Source organism: Camelus bactrianus, chromosome 5 (genome assembly GCF_048773025.1).
Source record: "Camelus bactrianus isolate YW-2024 breed Bactrian camel chromosome 5, ASM4877302v1, whole genome shotgun sequence".
Lineage (NCBI taxonomy): Eukaryota > Metazoa > Chordata > Mammalia > Artiodactyla > Camelidae > Camelus > Camelus bactrianus.
In genome coordinates this window covers 38047720-38071704 of record NC_133543.1, presented here as the reverse complement: position 1 = coordinate 38071704, position 23985 = coordinate 38047720, and the positions used below count along the sequence as shown (strand labels likewise).

General features: G+C 40.9%; 1 protein-coding gene across 3 annotated transcripts in view; it reads left to right on the top strand.

Annotated features, from left to right (window-relative positions):
* The window catches only part of CACNB4 (calcium voltage-gated channel auxiliary subunit beta 4), a 218726-nt gene that overhangs the window by 161309 nt on the left and 33432 nt on the right, over positions 1 to 23985 (top strand). For 2 of the 3 annotated variants that reach the window (XM_074363669.1, XM_010967867.3), the window contains exons 3-9: positions 9858 to 9977; positions 11752 to 11874; positions 18569 to 18699; positions 19809 to 19885; positions 21387 to 21406; positions 21630 to 21710; positions 23155 to 23213. In XM_074363669.1, coding sequence (XP_074219770.1) covers positions 9858 to 9977; positions 11752 to 11874; positions 18569 to 18699; positions 19809 to 19885; positions 21387 to 21406; positions 21630 to 21710; positions 23155 to 23213 — 611 coding nt within the window. The remainder of the gene's footprint in view (positions 1 to 9857; positions 9978 to 11751; positions 11875 to 18568; positions 18700 to 19808; positions 19886 to 21386; positions 21407 to 21629; positions 21711 to 23154; positions 23214 to 23985) is intronic. The other variant, XM_074363670.1, reaches the window with a different exon arrangement.

Genomic DNA, 23985 nt, shown 5'->3' with positions numbered 1-23985 from the left:
CCTGTGCTCTGTGACTGTCCCTAGCCTTGGCCGTCTTGCTGGAGGTGCTGGAATCTTAAAGAGGAGGGTACCACATGAGTCTTGGCTAATGGGCATGCCAGGAAGTTCAGAGTGGAGAGTGGGTCATGGCCATTATCCCCACATGCAAAGGACAGCAGTCTTACTCATGCTGTTCTCTGACCAAAAACCAAAACTGATCGTCCTCCAGTTATTCTTGAAGAGGGGATGCCTCCTGAGTGAACAAAGTTTTTGCAGGCAGAAAAAATATGGAGGGATAAAGCCAACCTGAGGCCTAAATTTCATTTTAGCCAATACCTTTAATTGTCCCAAAGTTCTTATTAGAGCATTTAATTCTTCCTCACCTTGATTAATTTGAACTTTACATCTTTACCATTTTTTTAGAGGGGGGTTAAAAATAGCAAATTTGAACTCCTCCAAGAAACAAAGGGCCTGGAAAAACCCATCAACGGAAGTGTACTTGCTAGCTAGTACCGAGGGATTCCTCTGCTGAGTGCCTGTCACCCTGTTCTGACTGCATAATCTTCACTGCAGTTCCATGAGTTACGTTAATATGCTCCTCTTCAGAAAAGAGACTGGGCATAGAAAGATTAAGTATCTTGTGCAAAAGCAAATACCTAGTAAATGGCAGTCTTAGGATTCCAACCTAAGTCCTCTTTCAAAGCCCAGCTCTCAACTGTGTAGTCTATTCCCGCTCCCCTCCAAATAATCACTCCTCTCCTTATATTTCCTAAGAAAAATAAAGGTGATCTGAGTAAACTAAATCATAGTATCTCTTCCAGACTCATTGTAATCAATAATTTTATCTCAATTTTTTTTTTTTTTTTTTTGGTTTGGTCCAAAGGTTTCTAACAACAACAACAAATGAGCAGGTCTGGATTTCCTCTCAGACTACTTTGGATATAATAATGAGCTAATGGAAAAGCCTGAAGGAAGGGGAGAGAAAACCTGAAAATTTGATAGTCCCGTCCTTAGAAATAGTTGATTGCATGTAATTTGACATCAATTCAAGTGAATGCTCTAGCACCAAGTACTTGAAGACCTAATTCCTGGCTCTCTGAAGACATCTTTAAGAACAGATCTCAGAGGAATCTCAGAGGTCACTCAAGAGCTGCTCTGACCTGAAATGCAATTCTTGGCTTCACAGGCTGATGGTTGGGTGACAATAGGGCATGCAGCTTGACCTGTCTGTGTGTGAGGGCTCAAAGAGCTTTGGAGAAAAATCAAAATCATGTGCAGGAGAGAACATAGCATACTTAGTAATTGTTAGTTATTCTATAAGCAGAGAGGGAGAGAGAGAGAGATTCTACTTTTTTTTTTTTTTAAACCTCCAGCCTTGGTGATTTGCTCATCCAGCACTGCCTGCTACTGGGCTTAAATATTAGCAAGGGCTTTTGAGTCAGTCAGGTCAGAGTTCACTACAGCTCGCCAGCTGCACGATCTTGGCTATATTACTAGTTTCTCCTAAATCTTGATTACTTGAATGTGGATAATGAGCTCCATATCTTAAAGTTTTTATGGTGACTAATTAGATAACGTCTGTAAAGTGCTGTTTTATTCTGATGAAAGCCTCATTTCCAAGTTCCAAAGGTTGAACTAAGAATTTCCTCCAACCTAATGAGCCCTAATACAGAATTATCAGATGAGAGTCAAAAAACAAGCCTTGCTTTCACCACCCCACTTCTGAACCCACTGGAGAGGAAGGGCACGACCCAAGGGAAGGTTATGGCTCTCACCACTCCAGACTCCAAATGAAGTTGATGGATGCTGATGGGGAAGGCTGGACACTGTGCAGTCTCTGTCAAGGCCCCAAAGAGCAAAGAGTAGGTAGCAAGTGTGTAAGGGAATACAGCAGCCTGGAGTACGTACAGGTCCTGTGACGTTAAGATGCCAAGGATACCTTCTTCTGTGGAGGTCACTAGGGGTAGGCGTGGCTCTTATGTGGAGCAGCAAGTCTTCTCCATGTGCATAATGGACCCAGCACACCTCAGATACTCTCAAATCAGTCATGTCTCATAATTCAAAAATAGCATTTGTACCTAAATTTAAACTACCACTCTAAGTTACACCATCTTGTTTTTAACTTAAGAGCCACAGGCTCACAAGTTTAGAAGACTGGTGACCAAAGAGAAACTCACACTAACCTAGCCTTTGTTGGGGCCCCCAGCCCTTTCACCAGAGATATTCTTTTCTAAAGATCACAATTAGTAAAAGCACTTAACACTAACCATAGGACATACTAAGTGCTCAATAAATAATGGTTATTATTGGTTTTGATATTATAATGATTATTAGTATTTAATGTTGCCTATCAAAATCATCATTTGAGGTTAATATCATCGGATAATTTCAAGCTACAGAACTCTTCGTAAAAAAAGTATGTATTTATTTATATTAAATATACAAATGGGAATATCTATATAGAAAATACTAGTTTTTAGAAAAATTTCTCAAGGTAAAAGTTCGAACTATACAGAAAGGTATAAAGTCAAATAAATGTAAATTTCTTTTCCTCCTCCAGTATATATGCATATAGGAACACATAATAGACTCCCAGTGTATTTATTTTAACACAGTTTTAAAACAGTGTGCTATATTGTTTTACAATTTGATCTTGTGACTTAACAATTTTACGTATAATTACTTAGAGGTCTGTATCATGCTTTTAAATGTCTACATACTATTCTATTTTGTGACTGCACCATACTTTAAAAAAAAACATGTCTTCTATGGCTAACATTTAGGTTCTTCCTAATTTTTTTGCCATCATATGCAATATTGCAGTGAATACTCTTGTATATACTTTTATACATACATCTCTGATATGTGGTATATTTATTCAGGTAGAATGGTTTAGCTAAAATTTGTATCTATTTTAATTTTGATTGTTTTGCCTAGTTACCTCCAAATGTATTATACCAATTTACATTCTTACCAACATATGTGTTAGTTTTACTGCACCCTCACTAATGCTGGGTATTATCAAATGTTTTGATCTAATCCTGTTTAGGATCACAAGTAGGATCATGTTTTAGTTTTTATTTCTTCACATAGGAAAGAGGCTGACCCCCTTTTCATATATTCAGTGTACATTCTTGTTCCTTTTTCTGTTTCCTAACTATTTTTATTACTTTGCCATGTTGGTGGATGAAGAGGTAGGATGTTCATCTGTTTCTTATTACTTTGTTAGAGCTCTTTGAACATTAAGACATTACACCCAGACGTTTCCATGGTGGGGCAGAACTTGCATAGATATTTCACAACCCATCCTTTATATCTCAACAAAAGTTAAAAAACAAACAAGCAAAAAAAGCCCAGGACATTGATGTGACAGTTTTTCCTTTTTTTGTTGTTTGTGTTTTGACTGATTTATGTATTTTTTTCCCAGATAAATATCTAAACTTTTTATGTTGTCAAATTAATCAATCTTTTTTCCTAATGGCTTCTGAACCTTTTGGCATGCTATGTTAAAACTTTAGCCATGGTTTCTGCTAGTGCTAGTATACATATATGTATATATGTAACAAATATATAATTATATATATAATTTTGACTTTAAATCTCTTCATCTGCAATTTATTTTTGTAAAGGAAATCAAAAGAGATCTACATTTTTTTCCCACTTAGCCAGCTAAGATTTCCAACATTGTTTTTTGAATAATCACTTTTCCCGCTGATTTGAAATGCTTTCTGTATCATATATTAATTATCAATATATAGAGATTGATCTGTGGACTCTGTTATTTATTTAATCTGTGCCAGTGCCAAACACTTTTAATTTCCGCAGCTTTATAATGTTTAATATCTATCAAAAAGGTTAATTCTCATTTATTTTTTTAAACATTTTTTTCTGAGAGATTTTTGAATATCAGTTTTTCCAAATCAACTTTCATATTGTTTTGTCAAGTTAACGTTAGTGTTTTCCACTCTTCTTTCCAACGTGGTTTCCAGCAATATCTGGAGGCAGGACGTGTGTGCTCCCTTTGGGTGAAGTCTGGGCATTACTGGGTGCTCCATTTACATTTCTCTCCCTCTCCCTGAAACCTCCTCATTCACTTTTTCATTCAGTAAATAGTGTTTTTTTTTTTTATTTATTTTTTTTAAATTGAGGTATAGTTGATTTACAATGTTAGTTTCAGGAGTACAGCAAAGTGATTCAGTTATACATATACATACATACATTTATTTTCAGATTCCTGTCCATTATATGTTATTACAAGAAATTAAATATAGTTCCCTGTGCTGTACAGTAGGACCTTGTTGTTTATCTATTCTATATATATTAGTTTGTATCTGTTAATCCCAAACTCCTAATTTATCCCTCTCCTCCTTCCCCTTTGCTAACCATAGTTTGTTTTCTATGTCTGTGAGTCTGTTTCTGTTTTGAAAATGAGTTCATTTGTGTCATATTTTATATTCCATGTATAAGTGGTATCATATTTGTCTTTCACTTTACTTCACTCAGTATGATAATCTGCATCCATGTTGCTGGCAAACCTCATTATTTTATTCTTTTTTATGGCCGAGTAGTATTCCAGTGTGTGTGTGTGTGTGTGTGTGTGTGTGTCTATCTCCAGTCATCTGTTGATGGACATTTAGGTTGCTTCCTTATCTTGGCTATTGTAAATAGTGCTGCTATGAATGTTGGGTTGCATGTATCTTTTTGAATTAGTTTCCTCCAGATATATGCCCTGGAGTGGGATTGCTGAATCATATGATAACTCTATTTTTAGTTTTTTGAGGGACCTCCATACTGTTTTCCACAGTGACTGCATCAATTTACATTCCCACCAACAGTGTAGGAAGATTCCCTTTTTTCCAAACCCTCTCCAACATTTTATTTGTAGATTTTTTTTAAATGATGGCCATTCTGATTGGAGTGAAATGATACCTCATTGTAATTTTGATTTGCGTTCCTCTAATAATTAGTGGTATTGAGCATTTTTTCATGTGCCTATTGGCTATCTGTATATCTTCTTTGGAAAAATAACTATTTAGGTCTTCTGTCCATTTTTTGGATGGGGTTGTTTGTTCTTTTGTTACTGAGTTGTGTCACCTGTTTATATATTTTGGGAATCAAGCCCTTGTCAGCTGCATTGTTTTTAAGTATTTTCTCGCATTCAGTAGGTTGTCTTTTTGTTTTGTTTATGGTTTCCTTTGGTGTGCAAAAGTATGTAAGTTTGATTAAGTCTAATTTGTTTATTGTTGCTTTTATTTCTATTGCCTTGGGAGACCCATCTAAGAAAACATTGGTACTGTTTATGTCAGAGAATGTTTTGCCTCTGTTCTCTTCTAGGAGTTTTATGGTCTCATGTCTTGTATTTAAGTCTTCAAGCCATTTTGGATTTATTTTTTGTATGGTGTGAGGTTGTGTTTTAACTTCATTGATTGACATGCGGCTGTCCAGCTTTCCGTATGAAAGCAAGAAAGTGAGAGACTGGCCTGTAAAGACAAAGATTGCCTAAATGACCTTTTTGCTTAGGGCAGCAGCCTTGTAAGGGGGTTCCTTACATATCCACTGTGGGACATCTGAGAAAGTAATCAAGGAAGAGCTTTGTTCCTTCTGCAGTGTGGAAAAGTGCATCACTGTGTCATTGCAAACTCAGTGGAAAGAAACAAGCTCAAATCCACTGGAAGTGATATGTTTGTCTGGATATTCCACTGTCACTTAGTCCACTTAATGCAACTATTAAAATGTCAAATTTATATCAAGTTTAACATCCCCGTGTCTGATCTGGAAGGGAAACTGACATCTGGAGTATCTACGAGTGCACAGCCCAGTATGGTAAGCATGCACTCTACCACTGAGCTAGTTCCCTCCCCCCAGAAATATTCTAATATTAGATTGTCATGTGAAATGTGTCCTGTGAATTTATTAAAAATGTATTGAATCATACATTTAAACCATGTCAGTTTTATGATATGTAAATTATACTTCAGTAAAGCTGTTTAAAAAAAAAAAAAAGAACAAGCTATGAATGCTGAAACTCTAGGGCAGCCAAAAATTGAATGTTGAAAAGCTGCCAAAAACTTTAATTAGTGAGTCAGATATTATTTGCTAGCATTTCCTGAATTTTCCTCATTATGGTAAAAGAAATGATGTTCCAGTGCAAATCAAATACCAGAAACTCTACAAGGTATGTGTTATTATCCTCATTTCACAGGAGAGGAAATTGAGATTCAGAAAGTTAAAATAAGTTGCCTGAGACCCACAGCCAATAAGAACTGGCAATGGTGTCAAACCCGATATCTGCCTGGACCCAAAGTCCATTGTCTCCGGGCAGGAAAAGGAGCCCTTCCATTGTTTGACTTGAGATCACTTTCTTTCTTCCAAGACAACAGTAAACTGATTTTTCAATGTTTTTATGAATGTTTGTATTTTGTACTCAAGATTTATGAAAGATATGAGACTGGGATCTGTTTTCGATATCGAAGTATACATGTATTACTATTATATATATATGTGTGTGTATATATATATGTATACATATATATATGAAATGTTACATACATGAAGAGACTTGCAACAGTTGTTTCCATTCTTCCCCACCAATTTAATTGGTTCTTTGGAGACTTGGAGATCAAGATGTGACCTACAATGGCGTCACTTGATAAGTTGGGTAGCTTGCTCTTCATCCATTTTGTGAAGTGGCGTTCTGAAAAATGAAAACCTGATGGGACTGCGATTTCTAGCTTTGGCCAGAGCTAGTAACCTTTGTAACTTTAGTTCTGTCCACTTAGCATGTAGCATTATTTCCTTTTTGCAGTTTCCCTGCTCCTAATCATAAAGGTTTAACCAGCCCCCTGGGCAGTCTGCCTCTAACCCACCAGTCCTGAGAGCCTGCCGGAGCCCCCTTCTCTCCCCATCCCTCCTCTAGTCTGTCCCAGGCCGTCTCCCTTGCCTCTTGGTGGCTCTCTTCTTCTCTCTGTGCCTTTGTAAACAACCTTGGTCCTTTTTCTTTTCCTTTCTTCCTACTGTCTATACTCTCTATCAACCAGGTGAAACAAAACAAAATAAAAGTAGGTAAAAACAAGAAACCAGTTCTGTGCCTCACCAGCAGAACATATCCATGGACCAAATACAGGCTCCTGATATTGGACCTCTGCTATCCCTAGGACCTTGAGAGACAGCAGCAATGATTTTCATATTCAAAGAAATGCAGATGTCATTTTTTAAAAAAGCAGAATAAATACTGTGATGATATAATACTGTAATTATGAAAATATATACCATAGTGCTTTATTTTTCCCTCTACCAATATTCTTAGAGTATTGTGTGCTTTTACATATTTGGCAATGGTAGAACTTGTTAAGTAATTTTGAAGTTCTTAACACTCTTGGTCACATTTCCAAATAGAGTTCATTTGCAGGAGTCCTTGAGTCACTTCTTGTGTGTGCAGAGATGATTAAATGCCGGGATTTGAAAAGTCGTTGAAGTGGTTTCAGGAAATTAGCCATCTCCTAGTGTCGACAGTAGACTGTGTATTTTAGCTGTTTGACTCCCTGCTTCAGTGGGCAGCCTGCTTTCTTGTGAACTGTCGTCATTTGCCTTCCCCAGCACATGTTTTCAAAACAAGGCAAGTGCTTCCTTCCTGACTTCCTGCGTCGTAATCACTTTATAGGCCAGACACCTTCACAGACACCTAGCACGTTAAAATGATCAACTGCACACATCACACTTCAGCAAAGCCTTGCCTGGAACTAACACAAACTGTTTTCATATGTTTTTTTAGAAATATGGTTTCCTTTCTCTCTTACTCTGGATTTTATGCTGGTATACCTAAATTTGGACGAAAGATTTGTTCTGATGGAACTCTCTTGTTTTAAAGGATTTCAAGGTAGCTCTTTTTTAAGCAATGAATGTATCTATGAAATAGTCACCCTGTATTTATTTATTTTGTAAATCCAAATTTTCCCCCAGTAGATTTTCACAGGGGAATTTGGTTGGAATTGGTTAGCAAATACATTTCCTCTGTAAAGGGCACTTTCAAAAACACTGCATAAAGTGCATGGATTTGGACACACTGAAGTTATCAAACTTACAGTGTAATCATTTTGCAATATATAAATGTATCAAATCAACACTGTACACCTTAAAACTTACACAATGTTACATGTCAATTTTATTTCAGTAAAGCCGGAAAAAAAAAAAAAAACCCTGCAGTGTTTTCTATGCAGTAAATACACTAAAAATGGATGCATTTCAAGATGGTCTATTGTGTATATGTATTATAAGTCAGTTGAAAAATAATTAGAATCTCATAATTTTTTTTTAAATCAAGTAGAAATATCAGCACTAGGAAAAAGGAATGAGAATGTCTATTTATTGTGTGCCTACTATGTGTCAGGTCCTGGAGTAAGTATTTTAATATCAATTCCAGATCAGTGTAGGGTTAGAAACTTCTGGCTCTATGGTGAGACTACCCAAGTTTGAGTCCCAGCTTCCCCACTGCTGTAGGGATTCAGGGAGATAAGGTGTGCAAAGCATCTAGCCCCCCACCAGCTCACACTGGTGTGAGAGCTAGGGCTCAATGGTCAGGTGTTTGTTGTATCTTATTCCATTTTTTCCTGCGAAGCAGGCAACATCCGCATTTGACAGACGAGGAGACTGAGTCTTGGAGTGGTCTAGTAAGTTGCATAAAGTTTTCGGAAGTGGGTTGCAGAGTTAGATTTTAGAGCCAGGGTTCTACTGGGCACTATGAGAAAACCTCTAACCAGGAGTTACTGTTCTAGGCTGCCAGGAAAATCTGTGCTGGGATTCTGTGTGGTGGGAAAGACAACCCCAGCTAAAATGACACCCTCTACTGAGACAAAGCTGCCCTTACAAAGCAGCAAATTCACAATGTATAAACAAACAAGCCTTAACATTTCTAAGTTTAGAAAAAAACTTTCAAATGGCCCATTTCAGCATTCAGCTATTCCTAGGGTTCTTTTTTTTTTTTTTTTTTTTTTTTTTTTTTTTTGCAGTGGGTAGCAAATTCTCAGCTAGGTGGATAAGCATACACTTTTCAAAATCATGTAACATGCCAAATACACCAGTCCTATCAATACCTCCGCTGTGTAAATGTTGTCATCTATGCAAGTATCAGCTTCTAATGCCAGCCTAAGGAAATTGTAAGAATGATGTTCTTTTAGCAAAGAGAAGGCAAACTTCTGGGGTGTTTTGTTTGTTTATTTCTAAGTTTTAGCTGCTGTGGTTTTTGTCTCTTCTTATGGCACGAGCACCAAGTGATGTCTGGTCCCCCCAGTTCCTTGGCCACATCAGTCAGGCTGGATCTCAGTGCTGTTCAAATAGCCTGTCTGGGCATGGGCTTCAGTTGAGGGCATTCTTGTTCAATGGCGTTGACTTTGGAACTGGAAAGTCATTTTACTAATGCAGGTTCCTGCTTTGTTGTTTTGAAATCTTAGACAAATTGATCATCTGTAATCTATAACCCAGGATATGGGAAGGATTTGGCTGAGTCTCTTTTTCCTTTAAGTGTATATCTAAGAGAGACAATGGAATGAAACTTCAGTTGCATTAGTCAGTATGGGCTTAATTTTAAGATAGCGCAAAACAAGAACAACTGGGGCTGAATATCACATGACTTTCATTGCAGCTTACCTTCCAGCACTTAATCGAGTCAAAATATTTCCCTCTGCAACATTGCTACTCCCAAATTACTCAGATGCTTAACTATATTATGCCGTCTAAATTTATGCCCGCGATAAGGCACAGAATGTAATGCATCAGATTCTGTGCAGAGGAGGAGAACTCACCCCAGGATGTTGTTGTGGATGTGACACTCTTAAGAAGCTCCACATCACCTCATTCAAGCTACTCCGGGTTTTCCTTTCCAGGGTTCAGCGGATTCCTACACAAGCAGGCCGTCTGACTCCGATGTCTCTTTGGAAGAGGATCGGGAAGCAATTCGGCAGGAGAGAGAGCAGCAGGCGGCCATCCAGCTTGAGAGAGCAAAGGTGACATTCTTGCCCCTCTTGGTTTCCAAAGTGGCATGTTGTTCAGCAGGTATCAGCTGCTTTTCCCCTGCCTCAGATTTCTCCACAATAATTATTTTGTGATTGTCCTGATCAGGCACCAAATGGCAAGGCTCCCTGATTCGTTCGCCTCTGATAGTAACCTATCTGTAGACACAGACCTTTTCAACTTCTTTTTGTGTTTGATTTGGTGGTGAAAATTGTTGGTCATCTTCCAACTTAGCGATTATAGCCAGTATCCAGCTTGCCACTACCAGTGTTGGCAGAGAGCCTTACCCAAGGAACCAGCATGCCGACCTGCTCTCCATGACACCAGCCTGCATCACAGGCCACACGTGCACAACTAGTCTAGGTCTCCCTGTTGGTGTCTCTGTTCCTCCCTCTTGGCTTCAGCCTCCCACCTCCAGTTCACCATGAAGTTCAGAACTTTGAACAACTATTAGCATTTCAGCAAAGATGAGCAATAAAAAGCTTGGCTGAAAAAGACCTTCAGATATTCTCCAGGGAGGGCCCCCGTAGGAATCCCTGCCCTGACAGGAGGCAAAAAAGAACAAATTGCATTTTTGAATGTTAGAACCGGATGAGTTACTAGAGATCTCCCATGCTGTGTCTTTCAAACTTCTTTTTTTTTAGCACAGATCCCTTTTGTCAAATGAAGTTTTATGCACAGTAGCGGGTACAACAGGTTCATGGTCAGCCTCTCCTCCTTCACTTTCACAACAGACTCCTAAGGCATATTCTAATTTTTAGGAGGAAAAAAAAATGGAAGCTCAAATAAAGTGAGCTGCTTTCCTTTTCTGTTTTTACACTAAAATATTTTAAAGAGTGGGAGAGGAGAATGATTCAGGTTCCTTCGCTTCGATGCCTATGATGTCTGTGCTCAGTTGGTGGAAGGGGTTTTGGGACAGTGACTAGGCAAGGACTACGGGGAGACTCTAACTCAGCTCCTGCTCCCCAGTTGTGTTCCCAGCACAAATAACCGAGCCAGTAACAGAGCAGTCTGGGACTACCGGAGCCTCGTGCTCTCATTTGTGGCGAATTTTTGTTTTAGTTTTTTTCTCACAGTTTGTTTTGTGGCCTTCGTGGTCACCCAGAAGTCAGCAGCAGCACTGCTGACTTAGGCTGGCGCTGTGCTTAGCCTCTGCCAGGCTGTGCTAGCCCAGGAGCACGTTGCTGTGGAGGAATTCGTCTGAAGAGGGTTTCGGACCCAGCTTTTGTTGGCGAGGGAGAGATGATGTCTGAGCAGCTCCACCCTTCCCTGTCCAGCCTTTCTTTTCCCTGGCAGCACAAGGTATTCCACCCAGTGGGATCCCACAGGTTTTCAGATCCAAGGCTATTTCAATAATATTTATTTTACCCCTCCACCACCTTTTTATTTAAGACCAAGCATACATTTCCTATATCCCAAGGTGGGGGAGGCTCTTATCATTTAAAGTAGCAGAGTTACGACTAGAGGACAAAGAAGGTTGCCTGCTTTTCCATCCCTCTCCGAGACATTAGGGCACGATTCTTCATTTGGGATGTTGAAAAGTACAGCAGGAGGGTGTGCATGGTGGGTCTGGTAGGACTGATGCTTTCAGAGTTGTTTCTGCTGATTTTTCATTGCTGCCAGGAATGTGAAACCCAGTTGAGATCCCTCTTTGGAAAGTGATTTCCCTTACTACCTGGTCCTATCCATTATCTTAGTCTTCACTTCAATGTGAAAAATCTTCCTCTGTCTTCCTCCTCCATCCTTACTCCATGGTTCTGTTCCCAGTCCAAACCTGTAGCATTTGCTGTGAAGACAAATGTGAGCTACTGTGGTGCCTTGGATGAGGATGTGCCAGTTCCAAGCACAGCCATCTCCTTCGACGCCAAGGACTTTCTACACATTAAAGAGGTAAATGTAGGACATTCTGCCTCCCTTAACTTGCTACAAAGCCAAGGCCCGGAATCCGCTCTGAGCCAAACTAATGGAGAGGAGCCCTGAGGAACTGCCAATGTCTTACCTCATTTAATTTGCTGGGCCTCCCAAATCCATGCCTTCTCACCAAGATTTTGAAGCCTGAGATCATCACTTGCATTCTCACACACTGAAAACATTGAATCACAGTCATCATAGGATGGATTTAGGATAGACCTGTGGTCCTCTCTCTAGTCACCTTTTAACTACCTCCCATGACCGCAGAGCAGAGGTCAGTGGATCCAACTTAGGGAAACATGAGTTTGGTGGTCTGACTCCTACCCAGGAGGGACCATTTACAAGGGATGTTGTGATTGTAAACATCTGGGTTGTAGTCCTGTGGACCTTGACCTTGGAACCAACACTAGAGAGTATGATAATTAGTGTTAAAACTAAGAGAAGGGAGGGGGACTTTGGGAAACAGAAAGCATGAGGGATTAAGGACTTGAGGCCTTGCACCTTGAAAGATCTGGAGCCATGACATCAAAAACTTTCACTTACTCAGCCTAGGTATATTGAAACCCTGCTTCATGTCAGACATTGTGCTGGACATTCGGGGACCAGAGATGAAGGCCCATTGTCCACGCATCCAGGGAGCTCTGAGTCTGGAGGAGACAGACAAATGCATAATTTCTGCACAGGTTGAGAAGTTCTGTTACAGTCTCATTGAATGGGTGTTGTAGGAGACCAGAGAAAGAGCCGGAGGGACCATCCAGCTGGGGAGGAGTAGGACCTGGGGCTGGAAAGCTCTTCGAAAGTGGTGAAGCCCGAGTGAGTTCAGGCTGGGGTGAGGGGTGGCGGTGGCATCAGGTGGAAGGATAGCAAGGAGAAAGGAATGCAGCATGGCTGGAGGGCGGGAAGTGGGGAGTGGGACCGGGGATGGACCATGTCAGACAGGCAGGGGCCGCATGAGAAAGGACCTCTTAGGGTGTGGCAAGGAGGCTGAACTTTATCACCAGGGAGTGGGCTGGAGAGGAATTTTAAACAAAGGACAGCTGTGACCAGCTTTATATCTTAGCATGAAAAATCTGATGGTTGAGGCAGTATTGCAGAGGTTGGGAGACATGATAAGGCTGGACAGTGGCTGAAGCAGAGAGGATAAAAAGAGGGGGTGCAGCTTGGAGGGAGAGTTAAGAGGTAAATAGACCAGATTGGGAAATTTCACATGGGGGAGGGAGATAGTGGAGAAAACGAGAGAAAGAGAAATGAAGGCTGGAGGACAGTTTTTCTAGCTTACTTGAAAGGGCAGAGGGTGGTGTTAGCTATCAAAATTAAAAAGTCAGAGAGTGGGGAAGATTTGTGACAGGGGTGATGTGGTTACAAATTTGCTTTTAGGTACATGGTGTCTGGGGCGCTGTGAACTTCCCATGAAGATACTCAGTAGGCCTTTCTCCACACAATCTGGAGGCCAGATGAGAGGAATTGCAATTTGCTCTTCCAAAATGCTTTGAGGTGAAAAGGAGAACAGGTTTTAGCCAGGAGAAGGTAGCATAGAATTGTGGGAGCATTTTTACCTTTGTTTTTGCTTTTTTTGTTTTCTTAGGATGGGAAAAATTTAAGCATGTTCCTCATGCTGAGATGCTGGAGCTAGTGAAATATATTGAAAGGAAAAGACATAGCTGATAGTGAGGGTCTGGAGTAGAGGGGAGGAGATGGCATCGGGAAGATGTGCCCAAGAATTTAGCTGAGGCAGGAGGAAAGTCTTGCCTTCCTTGAACTTCCCTGTTCTGCACAGGATTTTCCAAGGGGATTGGAGGCATATATTGGAGAACATTCCTACTTGGTAGTCTCCATTAGCTCTGCTAGGAAGGAGCTGTTGGAAATTGGATCTTAGAAAAAGGAGAGTGCAAAGGTGGAACAATAAAATGAAAAGAGAGAATGGAGGAGCCTGAGGAATGTGAGCAATAGAAACATCTCACTTAATGTCACTAAGATACCTGCACATACCCTCTGGTCCCAAACGAGATGTGCACAGAAATATAGAACAATTTGAAAATCATTGACTTTTAAACCTCTGCATTCTACAATTGCATTAGTGACACCAAGACATATACATTTTTAACATTTTACCTCTTTGATAGCAAGTAGGTCAAATATTGGGATGCCTACAGATATCTCAGTGTCTTTGCACTGTGCCTGTGTGACCCAGATGAGTCCTACAATTTGTTCCTTTATTTAGTCACTCATTCAAGATATAGTTCTTGAGCGTTTAGTATGTGCTAATGTTGGCAGATACTGGCTGACTGATGTTGTCTGACAGCTATAAACAAAGCAGACAGAATCCCTTCCCTCATGGGCTTAAATTCCAGTGGGATAATGAATAAATAAATCATTTCAAATTGTGAATGCTTTGTGGGCAAAAAATGAACCAGGTGCTGGGAATCTTAAAAGATAGGGATGGCGGGGGCTATATACTTTTAAATATAGGGGTGATCAGAAAAGGCCCTTCTGAGAATGTGAGCTTTAAGCAGAGACCTGCAGGATGAAGAAGAGCTAACTTTAAAATGAGCAAGAAGACTTCTAGAGAGAGGAAACAGCATGTGCAAAGGCCTTGAGGTAGGAGAATTGCTTGGCACAATCAATTAACTGAAAGAATGTCATGGCTGGAATGCAGTGAGCCACGGATCTAGTAACAGGAAACAGAGTTGTGGAAGTAAGCAGGGCACAGGTCAAGCAGGACCTTAAGATGATGGTGAGACTTCAGCCTTTATTATAAATATAATGAGAAGCCACTAAAGGCTTTAAAAGTAGAGGAGTGGACTGAATTTTTTTTTAAGGCTACTCTGATTGTTGTAGAGACAGTGGATTGGAGTGGGATACGTATGAAATCAAGGAGACCATTAGAACCATTCTAGGTGAGCTAATGGAATTGAGCCAGCCTGGTGTCAGTGAAATGGAGAGAAGCAGACAGATTTGAGGTATGTTGTGGAAATTCAGTGAAGGGTGCTAGATGGACCACTTGTAGGAGCTAAGATTGAAGAAGAAATCAAAGATGATCAAGGAAATCAAGGTTTATGAATTGAGCAACTAGGAGAGAGATGACTAGGACTGGGTGAGGACAGGTGGGAAAGGAGGTTGGGAAGTGGACATCTCAAAGGAGATAGGAGGTAGGAAGTTAGATATAAGAATTTGGAGCTCAAAGGAAGGGGTTGGGCCAAAGACATAAATTTGGATCATTAGTTTATCTGGGTGGCATTTAAAGCTGTGGTAATGAATGAAGTCACCTAAAGAAAGAGTAGAGGAAGGAGAGAAGACAGTTCTGGATTAAACCCAAAGGATTCTATCCTGCTAAAGTGGGGTACGTGAAAAGATTCAACAGACAAGGAAAAGGAGAAGCCCAAGATATAGGAGAAAGCTAGGACAGAGCAGTGCATGGACATCAACAGGGAAGAGTGCCCAAAAGGAGGAAGCAGCCAGCTGTGGCCAATGTTGTGACATGTCACCTAAGATGAGGAGTAAGCAGTGGACGTTGAGTTGGAAACATGGTGGTCAGCAGCATGGAAGTCACTGGGATCATTGTCTGGAATTGTGGCAATGGAAGCCAAATGAAGTGTGATGAGGAGAGAAGGGGCGTTAGGAAGTATATTTAGCAAGCATAGACCATGCTTTCAAGGGAGTTGACACTGACCAGGCAGTAGACCAAGGAGGATATGAAGTCAAAAGAGGTTTTCTTTCAAGATGGGAGCTATCAGAGCACCTATCTGTTCATGCTGATATTAACCCAGAATCTCTCTTTCTGGAAGTCAGGGACAGGAGAGAGAGAGAGAGAGAGAGAGAGAGAGAGAGAGAGAGAGAGAGAGAGAGAGAGAGAGATTGATATGAAAGGACAGAGAGGCACAGGAGTGAAGCTTTTGATAGTCAGGAAGCGTGGGATCTAGACCCCAAGTGGAGGGGACAGACCTTTGATAGGAAGCGGAACATTTATTCATTTATGCAGGAAAAAGGTGAGTGCAGGCACAGACAGCTCAGAGCCTTGGTTACTAGAAGCTGAGGCAGCATCGAATTGATGACTTCTGCTTTGTCCACTTTGTGTGAAGTGGGGATACCCATATTTGCCTAGAAGACAAGGACTCAACCTCAGACATGTGCCCTGGCATCTGATTGGTTAAGTTGACTTGGTCTCACCATTCCCATCAAAAATGAACAAACAGGGGGTGAGAGTATAACTTAGTATGTGCTTAGCATGCATGAGGTCCTGGGTTCAATCCCCAGTACCTAAATACAAAAAAGAAAAAAGAAAAAAAATGACCAAACCATATTCATTAGTTGCTCATACCCATTGTTTCCAAGGAGAAACAGCACTTAAAAGGTACAAGAAGTTCTCATGTGTTCCGTGTGCACTACTCACACCAGCATCCCCAGCTTGCTGTGTTGTATCGCTTTCCTCCATTCCATCAGTGTTCTCCATTTGTCCTGTTGGTTGCTTTTTGATCTATGTGCTCCTTGATCAGTGACTTTCTCCTGTCTGGCAGTTTGAGTTATGGTATTGAGCCGATAATCCCATGTGGATTAGAGTTACTTGTTGTCAGATCTTGGAATATCAGATAAGGAAACATTTTAGAAAGAGAAAATGCTAATCATTTGGGGGAACTCAGAATGAGAAGGATTGAAACAACATAAGGTGACCTTGCCAGAAAGCTGGCACATGCTCCCAGAACAGCAACACAAATGAACATATTTCTGTAATCGAGTTGCAGTCTTTCCTCTCATCCATCACCTAGAAGGCCATCTCGTGTGCTCTGTTTTAAGCCTTTTTCTCAGTAATGAAAAGCTTAACCGCAGAGAAAAGCTGCAGTTCTCCTTATAACGTACACTAAATGACGGACCGTTTAAGCTCTTGGAGGGACATCGCAGCTTTCCCTCAAGTAGCTCAAAGAACTTTCATTCGTGATGAGTCACATTCTCACTGTGCTTTGGCCGTTTCCTAGAAGTAAGGTAAAACATCTTGGGAAGTTGCATTAACTATTTCAGGAACCCCTTTAAGGTCTTCCGGGTACCACTTAGTAAATTAGTGTTCCAGTGGGCTGACTTGATTTCAGGAATAACTTAAGCCATAGGAAACTATGACTCATTGTCTGCTTTGTCCCCACTGCAGTAAAATTTAAATTCCAGATCTATGCACCAAAGATTCTAAAAGGGTCCCGTTGCCTTTTGTTAATTCCAAAATACACAGATTTGGTATCCTGAAATAAAAGGTGGGACGATGAGAGAAACAAAGACCTAGATAGGTGATGATTTTATATTAAGTCAACTCATGTTTCTTCAGTGCAAGCTCAGACTGCTTGCCGTATGTGCCTTGTGTAGGAGCTGTGTGCGTAACAAAGGCCAAATCCCTAAATCTCATCTTTTTGCTTTTGAGTATGAGGCTGTTACTCAGAATTACTCAAGGTTACGTGGAATTACATGCTGCAATGATTCAACGAAATCACCCATTCCTCCTTCACAATGTGTCAATGTCATATACATATAAATTCTACTTTTCTCTGAGCTAAGCACAGTATACATGTATAGTTACATTTTGAAAACAATAGATACTTTCTGGATCAAAGAGAGGGAGTTACCTTGCCCAACACTGATAAAGACAATAAAGGAAATTTTTGGAATTAACTCTGGAGGATGTAAACAGTAGGATGAATATCTGCTTTCTAGCAATTACCTACCTGAAAACTTCCCTTGAGGCAGGCAGCTTGGATTAAATATGCCTTTTGCCTTAGGATTCAGGAAATCCAAAATTGCAAATGCAGTTTTGCTGGCCCATCAAATAGGACCATGTTCACCCCATATTGGCTGAAGCCTTTGCGTGGGTTTGTTTCCAACGATTACATGTCATGGAATTTTATTTAAGTGGAAATCCACACATTCCTGTTGGACTTCAGGCCATTTGGAGGTTATTTCCAAAATTCCAGATATGTATAATAGCGTTTTTAAGAGTAGGCTTTGTTTCCTCAGGTAGTAAGATGGACCTTGATTTGCACATTTTTAATTGGAAGATTATAATTCTTCCCCAGAGACAGTAGACTACAGATAGTCTGGTGGAATTTTTACCTCAAAGCTTTTGACAAATATCAGACTATTCAGTGTATTTCATCTCAGACTTGTCTATCTTGTCTTCCAGAGTTCTAAGTACATGGATGCATATTTATCCTTGTAAAATGTATTTCATAAGAATTGACTAGGGTGTCTTGACAAGGACCAAAGGAATCCAAAGGTTAGGACCTGACTTTAGCCCAGGCATTGGCAAACTGTGGCCCACAGGCCGAATCCAGTCTGCTGCATTTAAAAAAAAAAAAAGGTTTATTGAAGTACAGCCATGCTTACTTGTTTACTTATTGTCAGTGGTGCCTTCCATGCTACGATAGCAGATTGTAATAGCTACAACAGAAGCCATATGACCTGCAAACCCTAAATTATTTGCTACCTGGGACTTTAGATAAAAAGTACATTTTGTTCTGTGGACCCCCCAGATGTATCTACTATAGTTTAATAGGCTATAAACAGTGCTTGTGTATACAATAGAATGTAATATTATACAATATAAATAGGGTTTCATTCTTCTGGTCCCCTGAAATTAATTAATAAATGTGAAGGTAAGTGAATCACTGTTGATAGCAGTTTTATTTCTGCATTCCAGAAATATAACAATGATTGGTGGATAGGAAGGCTCGTGAAGGAAGGCTGTGAGATTGGCTTCATCCCAAGTCCACTTAGATTGGAGAACATACGGATTCAGCAAGAGCAAAAAAGAGGACGTTTTCACGGAGGGTAAGGTTCCTTCCCTTCTCTAAATTTTTTGGGGGATGAAGAGTAAGAAAATTAGGTGATTTTTTTCAAGTTTGCCTATTAGGTTAAAAATGTATGCTTTTAAAGTAGAAGATACTTTTCTGTGTGCAGAGTATTTCTGAAATTGACACAAAGGGGTTTCAGATGGTTCACTCTCCCCAGTGTGTACAGAAGCCTGACACCCTGGGAATCAACACGAATTCCGCAGTGGAGACTGTTCTGTGGCCTCAACAAACCCTCCTGGGAACCCAAGTTTCCTTCCATGAGAGTCACGGAGGGTATCCTTTCTCAGTACATTAGTGGGAGCCTGGCCTGCCCCGGCATTAGGGCTCTTCTTGGTTAACTTTCAGAAACTCTCTTTCAAGTGGGCGTGGAACAGCATGGTACATGCGATACCATCCCGGGACTAGGAGTACCATCTCCACCCAGGAGATGGCAGAGGCCACAGAAAGCCCAAGGTCCCACAACTAGTAATTGGCAAAGCCCAGATGAGAAATCTGATGGTCTTGACTCTGGGGACCTACTTAAGCATCAAAAGGGAGGGACACTGGAGAAGTAGAGGGGGGGCTCCCAACGGCCGGGGTGGGCTCCAGGGAAGCTTCCAAAGCCATGTAAGGAAACCACTGCCAATGAATTTCCCTTCTGATCCGTAATATTCTTTGTGACTAAATCTTTGCCACTTCTTAATTCTGATGCCCTTATAATTACTTTTAAGAAGTGCTTCTTCCAGGTCTTGTGGCTCATATTGAGCTGTGTCCGACATCCAGCTAGTGCATTGGTGACCAGTGTTGGTTAAGCAAGCAGTTCACAAGAACATTCCTGTTAGTGATTCCTTTGCCGAATTTATGCCTTGAATAATTAGGAGAGATACTTTTGCAAAATATTTCCAGGTCCTAGTTAGTTTCCCACTTTCTCTGAGAAATGAGGTCAAAGAAAACATTTGGACAGATCCTTGAAGTTCTTCTCTATAGCAGGACTTGGTGTGTTTTGAATTATTTAGCAGGATTAAGGCCAAAGAAAGCTTTGTACTCACAAGTTCTATTTTCAAGGAATCTGGGGAATGAGTCTTAAGTTCCTTTTCTGTATCTTAGGAAATCCAGTGGAAATTCTTCCTCAAGTCTTGGAGAAATGGTATCAGGGACATTTCGAGCAACCCCCACATCAACAGGTGAGGGTTTTAGTTGGACTTTTTTTTTTTAATGGAATGTATTCTTTTCTTAATATTTGAACATACATACAGGTATTTTTACTAATTTGGGAACAATCTAAGGCTTGATTTAAGGATTCTTCTACTTAACATTTCACGGCACAATTGCTTTCCATAGTAATTTGACTGGATTTTAAGGGTACTTGTGATGCTAAAAATTCAGATCATTGTAATATAATTCTGTAAAATCTTCTTGCCCTCTATTGTATAAATCATTCTGCAGCAGGTTCATTATGCCACCCAAGAACCCAGCAGACTTTAAGATGGCAAAGGCCAATTAAAAAGTTAAAAAAAAAAAACAGTTGTAAACGCTTAAGAAAGTGCTCTGTTCCAGTCTCCATGTGAAACTTTATGATATATTGGTACAGCCTGGGCTGTGGAGATTGGGAGGGTTGAAGCAGAGAATGAGGGTGGGGCCAGTTGATCTCATTTCTGTTTGGACAGCAGACAACTGAGCCGTGGAATTAATGGTAATGAAGGGACAGTGGGGGCCCAGTCAGGAGTTGTTGTGCATTTAGAAAGTGTGGAGGTATTCAAGCAGGCTTTTTTTTCTTCCACCACATTCCCTGACTCCTATAGGATAATTTTATTCTGGCCAGAGTTGATGCCACATTAGGGCATCTAGAATTACCCATTCAGAATGATAAGTCCGAGATCTATCCTGGCCTACTGTAACTGCAGGAAACTGGATTGGTGCCAGAACAGATCTGAGTATCCAGGTTCTTGTTCATGTGAATCCTGATTTCCAAGGTTCTGAACCAGACTAGGTCTCTGGGTTGCCCCCAGCTGGACTGGACCTGCATGGATGACCACAAACCACCCTTAATCAGATATTGAGTATATTTTGACTCATCCCCATTTGTTGGACATCTAGATCATTGCTGCTTTTCACTATTACAAACAAGAAAGAAAAGGAATAACTGATTATAAACTTAAAGTTAAGAGCAACATGGTAGGAAAAAAATGTGTCAGTATTCCGGAAAGTGGGCAGAAATACTTAAGAACACATAAAGAACTGCAAAGTTTCCTTTTGCCTCACCAAAATTACAAATCTAAAAATAACTGGTGAATGAGGCAATGATCATGATCACCCAAATTGTTATTCCAAGTTTCTTTTTGTCAGACTTTATTTGTCCAAGTTGCTCTCAGCCACACTGCATGCTGTGTCCAGCAGGGGAACAACCCATGACCCAGCCAGTGTTGTTATGAAGTCCACCCTCCCCACCCAACATGAAATCAGGATCTAAGGTCATTCGTATGGGGAGGAAGTTGTCTGTTTTTGCATTTGTCTTCAAAATTGGCCTGTCCAGAATGAAATAGGAAAGGAGTGCTCTGCAGAGTGGGTGATAGTGAGATGACGAGAATTCTGGGGACAAATCAGTACATTCTCCCATCTTTTAAATTCGTGTGCTACCATTGACAGATTGCATATGTTGATGCGGTTCTCGTTGTTGTCTTTTAGCAAAACAGAAGCAAAAAGTGGTAAGTGGCGTTTCCTTTCTATGTCTACTGCTAAGGTTTCTATCCACACATGCCTGCGATGCTCCATTTCAGTGACCCATATGGCTATAAAATAAGGGAGGAGTCTCCCTAGCGGGACCTACGGTCATCATGTCTTGTTTGACCTGAGGATTGTGAGTGTTGTGGCTGTGGAGGAGGTGTGTTTCTCGTCACCATGTCACGCGCGTCCGATCGTTTTTTTCAGACGGAGCATATTCCTCCCTACGACGTGGTGCCATCCATGCGTCCGGTGGTGTTAGTGGGGCCGTCACTGAAGGGTTATGAGGTACAAAGACGAGTCTGTTCCACTTCAGGTCTTGATCAAGAACGTAGGGGACAGCCGGTTGGCATGTGCTTCCCCGGGGTCTGCTTACACATGGGTCCCAACGGAAGGCAACCCTCAGCATGTGAGGACGGGGGTGCAGTGCGGGGCTTACGTGGCCCTTTGCTCTTTCTTCCCTCTCTGCACACTTCTTTCACTTATTACATTGTTTAAAAATAGCTCCCTCAAGGGGGAGGATATAGCTCAGTGGCAGAGTGTGTGCTTAGCATGTACGAGGTCTTGGGTTCAATCCCCAGTACCTCCATTAAAATAAATAAGTAACCCCCTAAAAATAAATAAAATAAAAAAATAGCTCCCTCAAAATATTTATAGTGGGAGGCTCTGGTCAAAGGTTTGCTCTGCATTAAATTAAAAGAAAAAGACTTTATCTGTCTTAATGTTCCCATTGCTATTAAAAACAAGAGTATGAACAGTACCAGGGAACATGCCAGCAAACCTAAACCCTCAAAGCAGCAACATATCTCACCTTACTAGGTGCTCAGGACGATGGCGTGTTCCACCAAACATTTCTCTGCTTATTTATTTTAAAGGAAAAAAAACACTCCACTAAAGACATTAATGAACTCCTTCAGAGATTAATAGAGCAATACCAGGTAAGAAGGAAAAGAGTAAAGGCTTAGATGTACTGCATTTCAGATGTTGCCATTTTGACTTGATGCCAGCATGGATAAGAGTGAGTGGGGTTGGACATTAAAATCTGAAGGTGGGCAGCCTCCAAGGCCCCATTCCCACTGGGTGAGCAAGATGGCTGGCACATAGGAGGCATTCACTGCACATTTGTTGGGTGAATTAATGAATGTCTTCGGGGCTGATTTAAGAATCCATCTCCTCCCCCCTCCTTTCTCCACCTCTCCTCCCCTCCCCCTCTCAGTGGGGACTGTCAGAGGAAGAACAGGAGAGTGGGCCATAGAAATCCAGCCCTGAACATGGAGAATTTCCACCAGCGTGCACAGACCAGCAGGAGGCAGAGCCCAGGGATGGCCTGAGGAGCTCTAGCTACTCCCCACTGGAGGCAGGCACCACTCAGGCAGGCCAAGGACAGCTTGCACCTGCACACAAAACCAGCCCACCATGGTCTCCTGATGGCAGCTCTATGCCATAAAAAGAGATGAGGGTCTAGTTGCCTTGGGTCTAGTGGACACTGCTGGTTCATTCCTCAACACCCTGGAGAAGAACCGAGGAGAGGGGAATTTAGGAAGTGCAAATGGTTAAATTTGACAAACCCTTCCCATGGTCACCTGCCATGTCCTGCCCCCACCAGAGGACAGGCTGTGATAAGGTCTTTGCTCAGTCAGGGTGTCCTTCCCTTCCGGCTCTCTCACTTTTGGCTTATCTCTCTCTCTCTCTGTGTTTGCCTCATTCTTTTTTTTCCCTCACCTCTGCAAAGGTAACAGACATGATGCAGAAAGCCCTGTTTGATTTCCTGAAGCACAGGTTTGATGGGAGGTGAGACATACAGATGTTTTTGTACTTTTTATTTGCCTTTAACCAAACATGTGTGATGGTTTGTGGATCTATGTTTCCAGTGATTGCAGATGTTTTCTAATTACAAGTTAAGTCAGTATTCAGAGGAGAATTCAATGAAAGCATTCTGAAAAATGTGAAGTTATGATGAATAGCATTCAACCCCTTAAAGAAAAAGGACCTTGAGAAGGAAATTAATCCATTTGTTTTATTTACATATATGTGCTAGTCTTTATTTTCTCACTTCTTAGTGAATTCATATCAAACTTATTTTTATGAAAAAAAAATGAACATATAGAGCATTTCTGACAAACATGGTGGCTCGCTGGTCAAGCTGGGGAGTGTCACTTGGGACTCGTGCGTGCGCGTGCGTGAATGCATGTGTATCGTGTGAAGGTGTGAAGTGCGGAATGTCCTTGAAAGAGGAGTGCAGGGACTGTTTTCACCATAAACCTCCCAAAATGGCTATTTTGTAGGGAATTCAGAATTCTTTGGATGATTAGTTTGGGGCTTGTTTTATTAGAAATTACCTTGTTATTTTATTGGTTTATTTTGTATGTATCCTACTATGGCTCAATCTTTAACCATTATCAACATGGTTCAGTCTTTATCAACATGGCTCAGTCTTTAACTATCAGATAATTTTGTCATTTAAGTTTTGTTAAGACATTGTTTTAAGACATTTAAAGATATCTAGAAAGAGTTTCTGTATTTTGCAGAGAAGTGGTAAAAAGTCCATGTTGAGTCAATACTA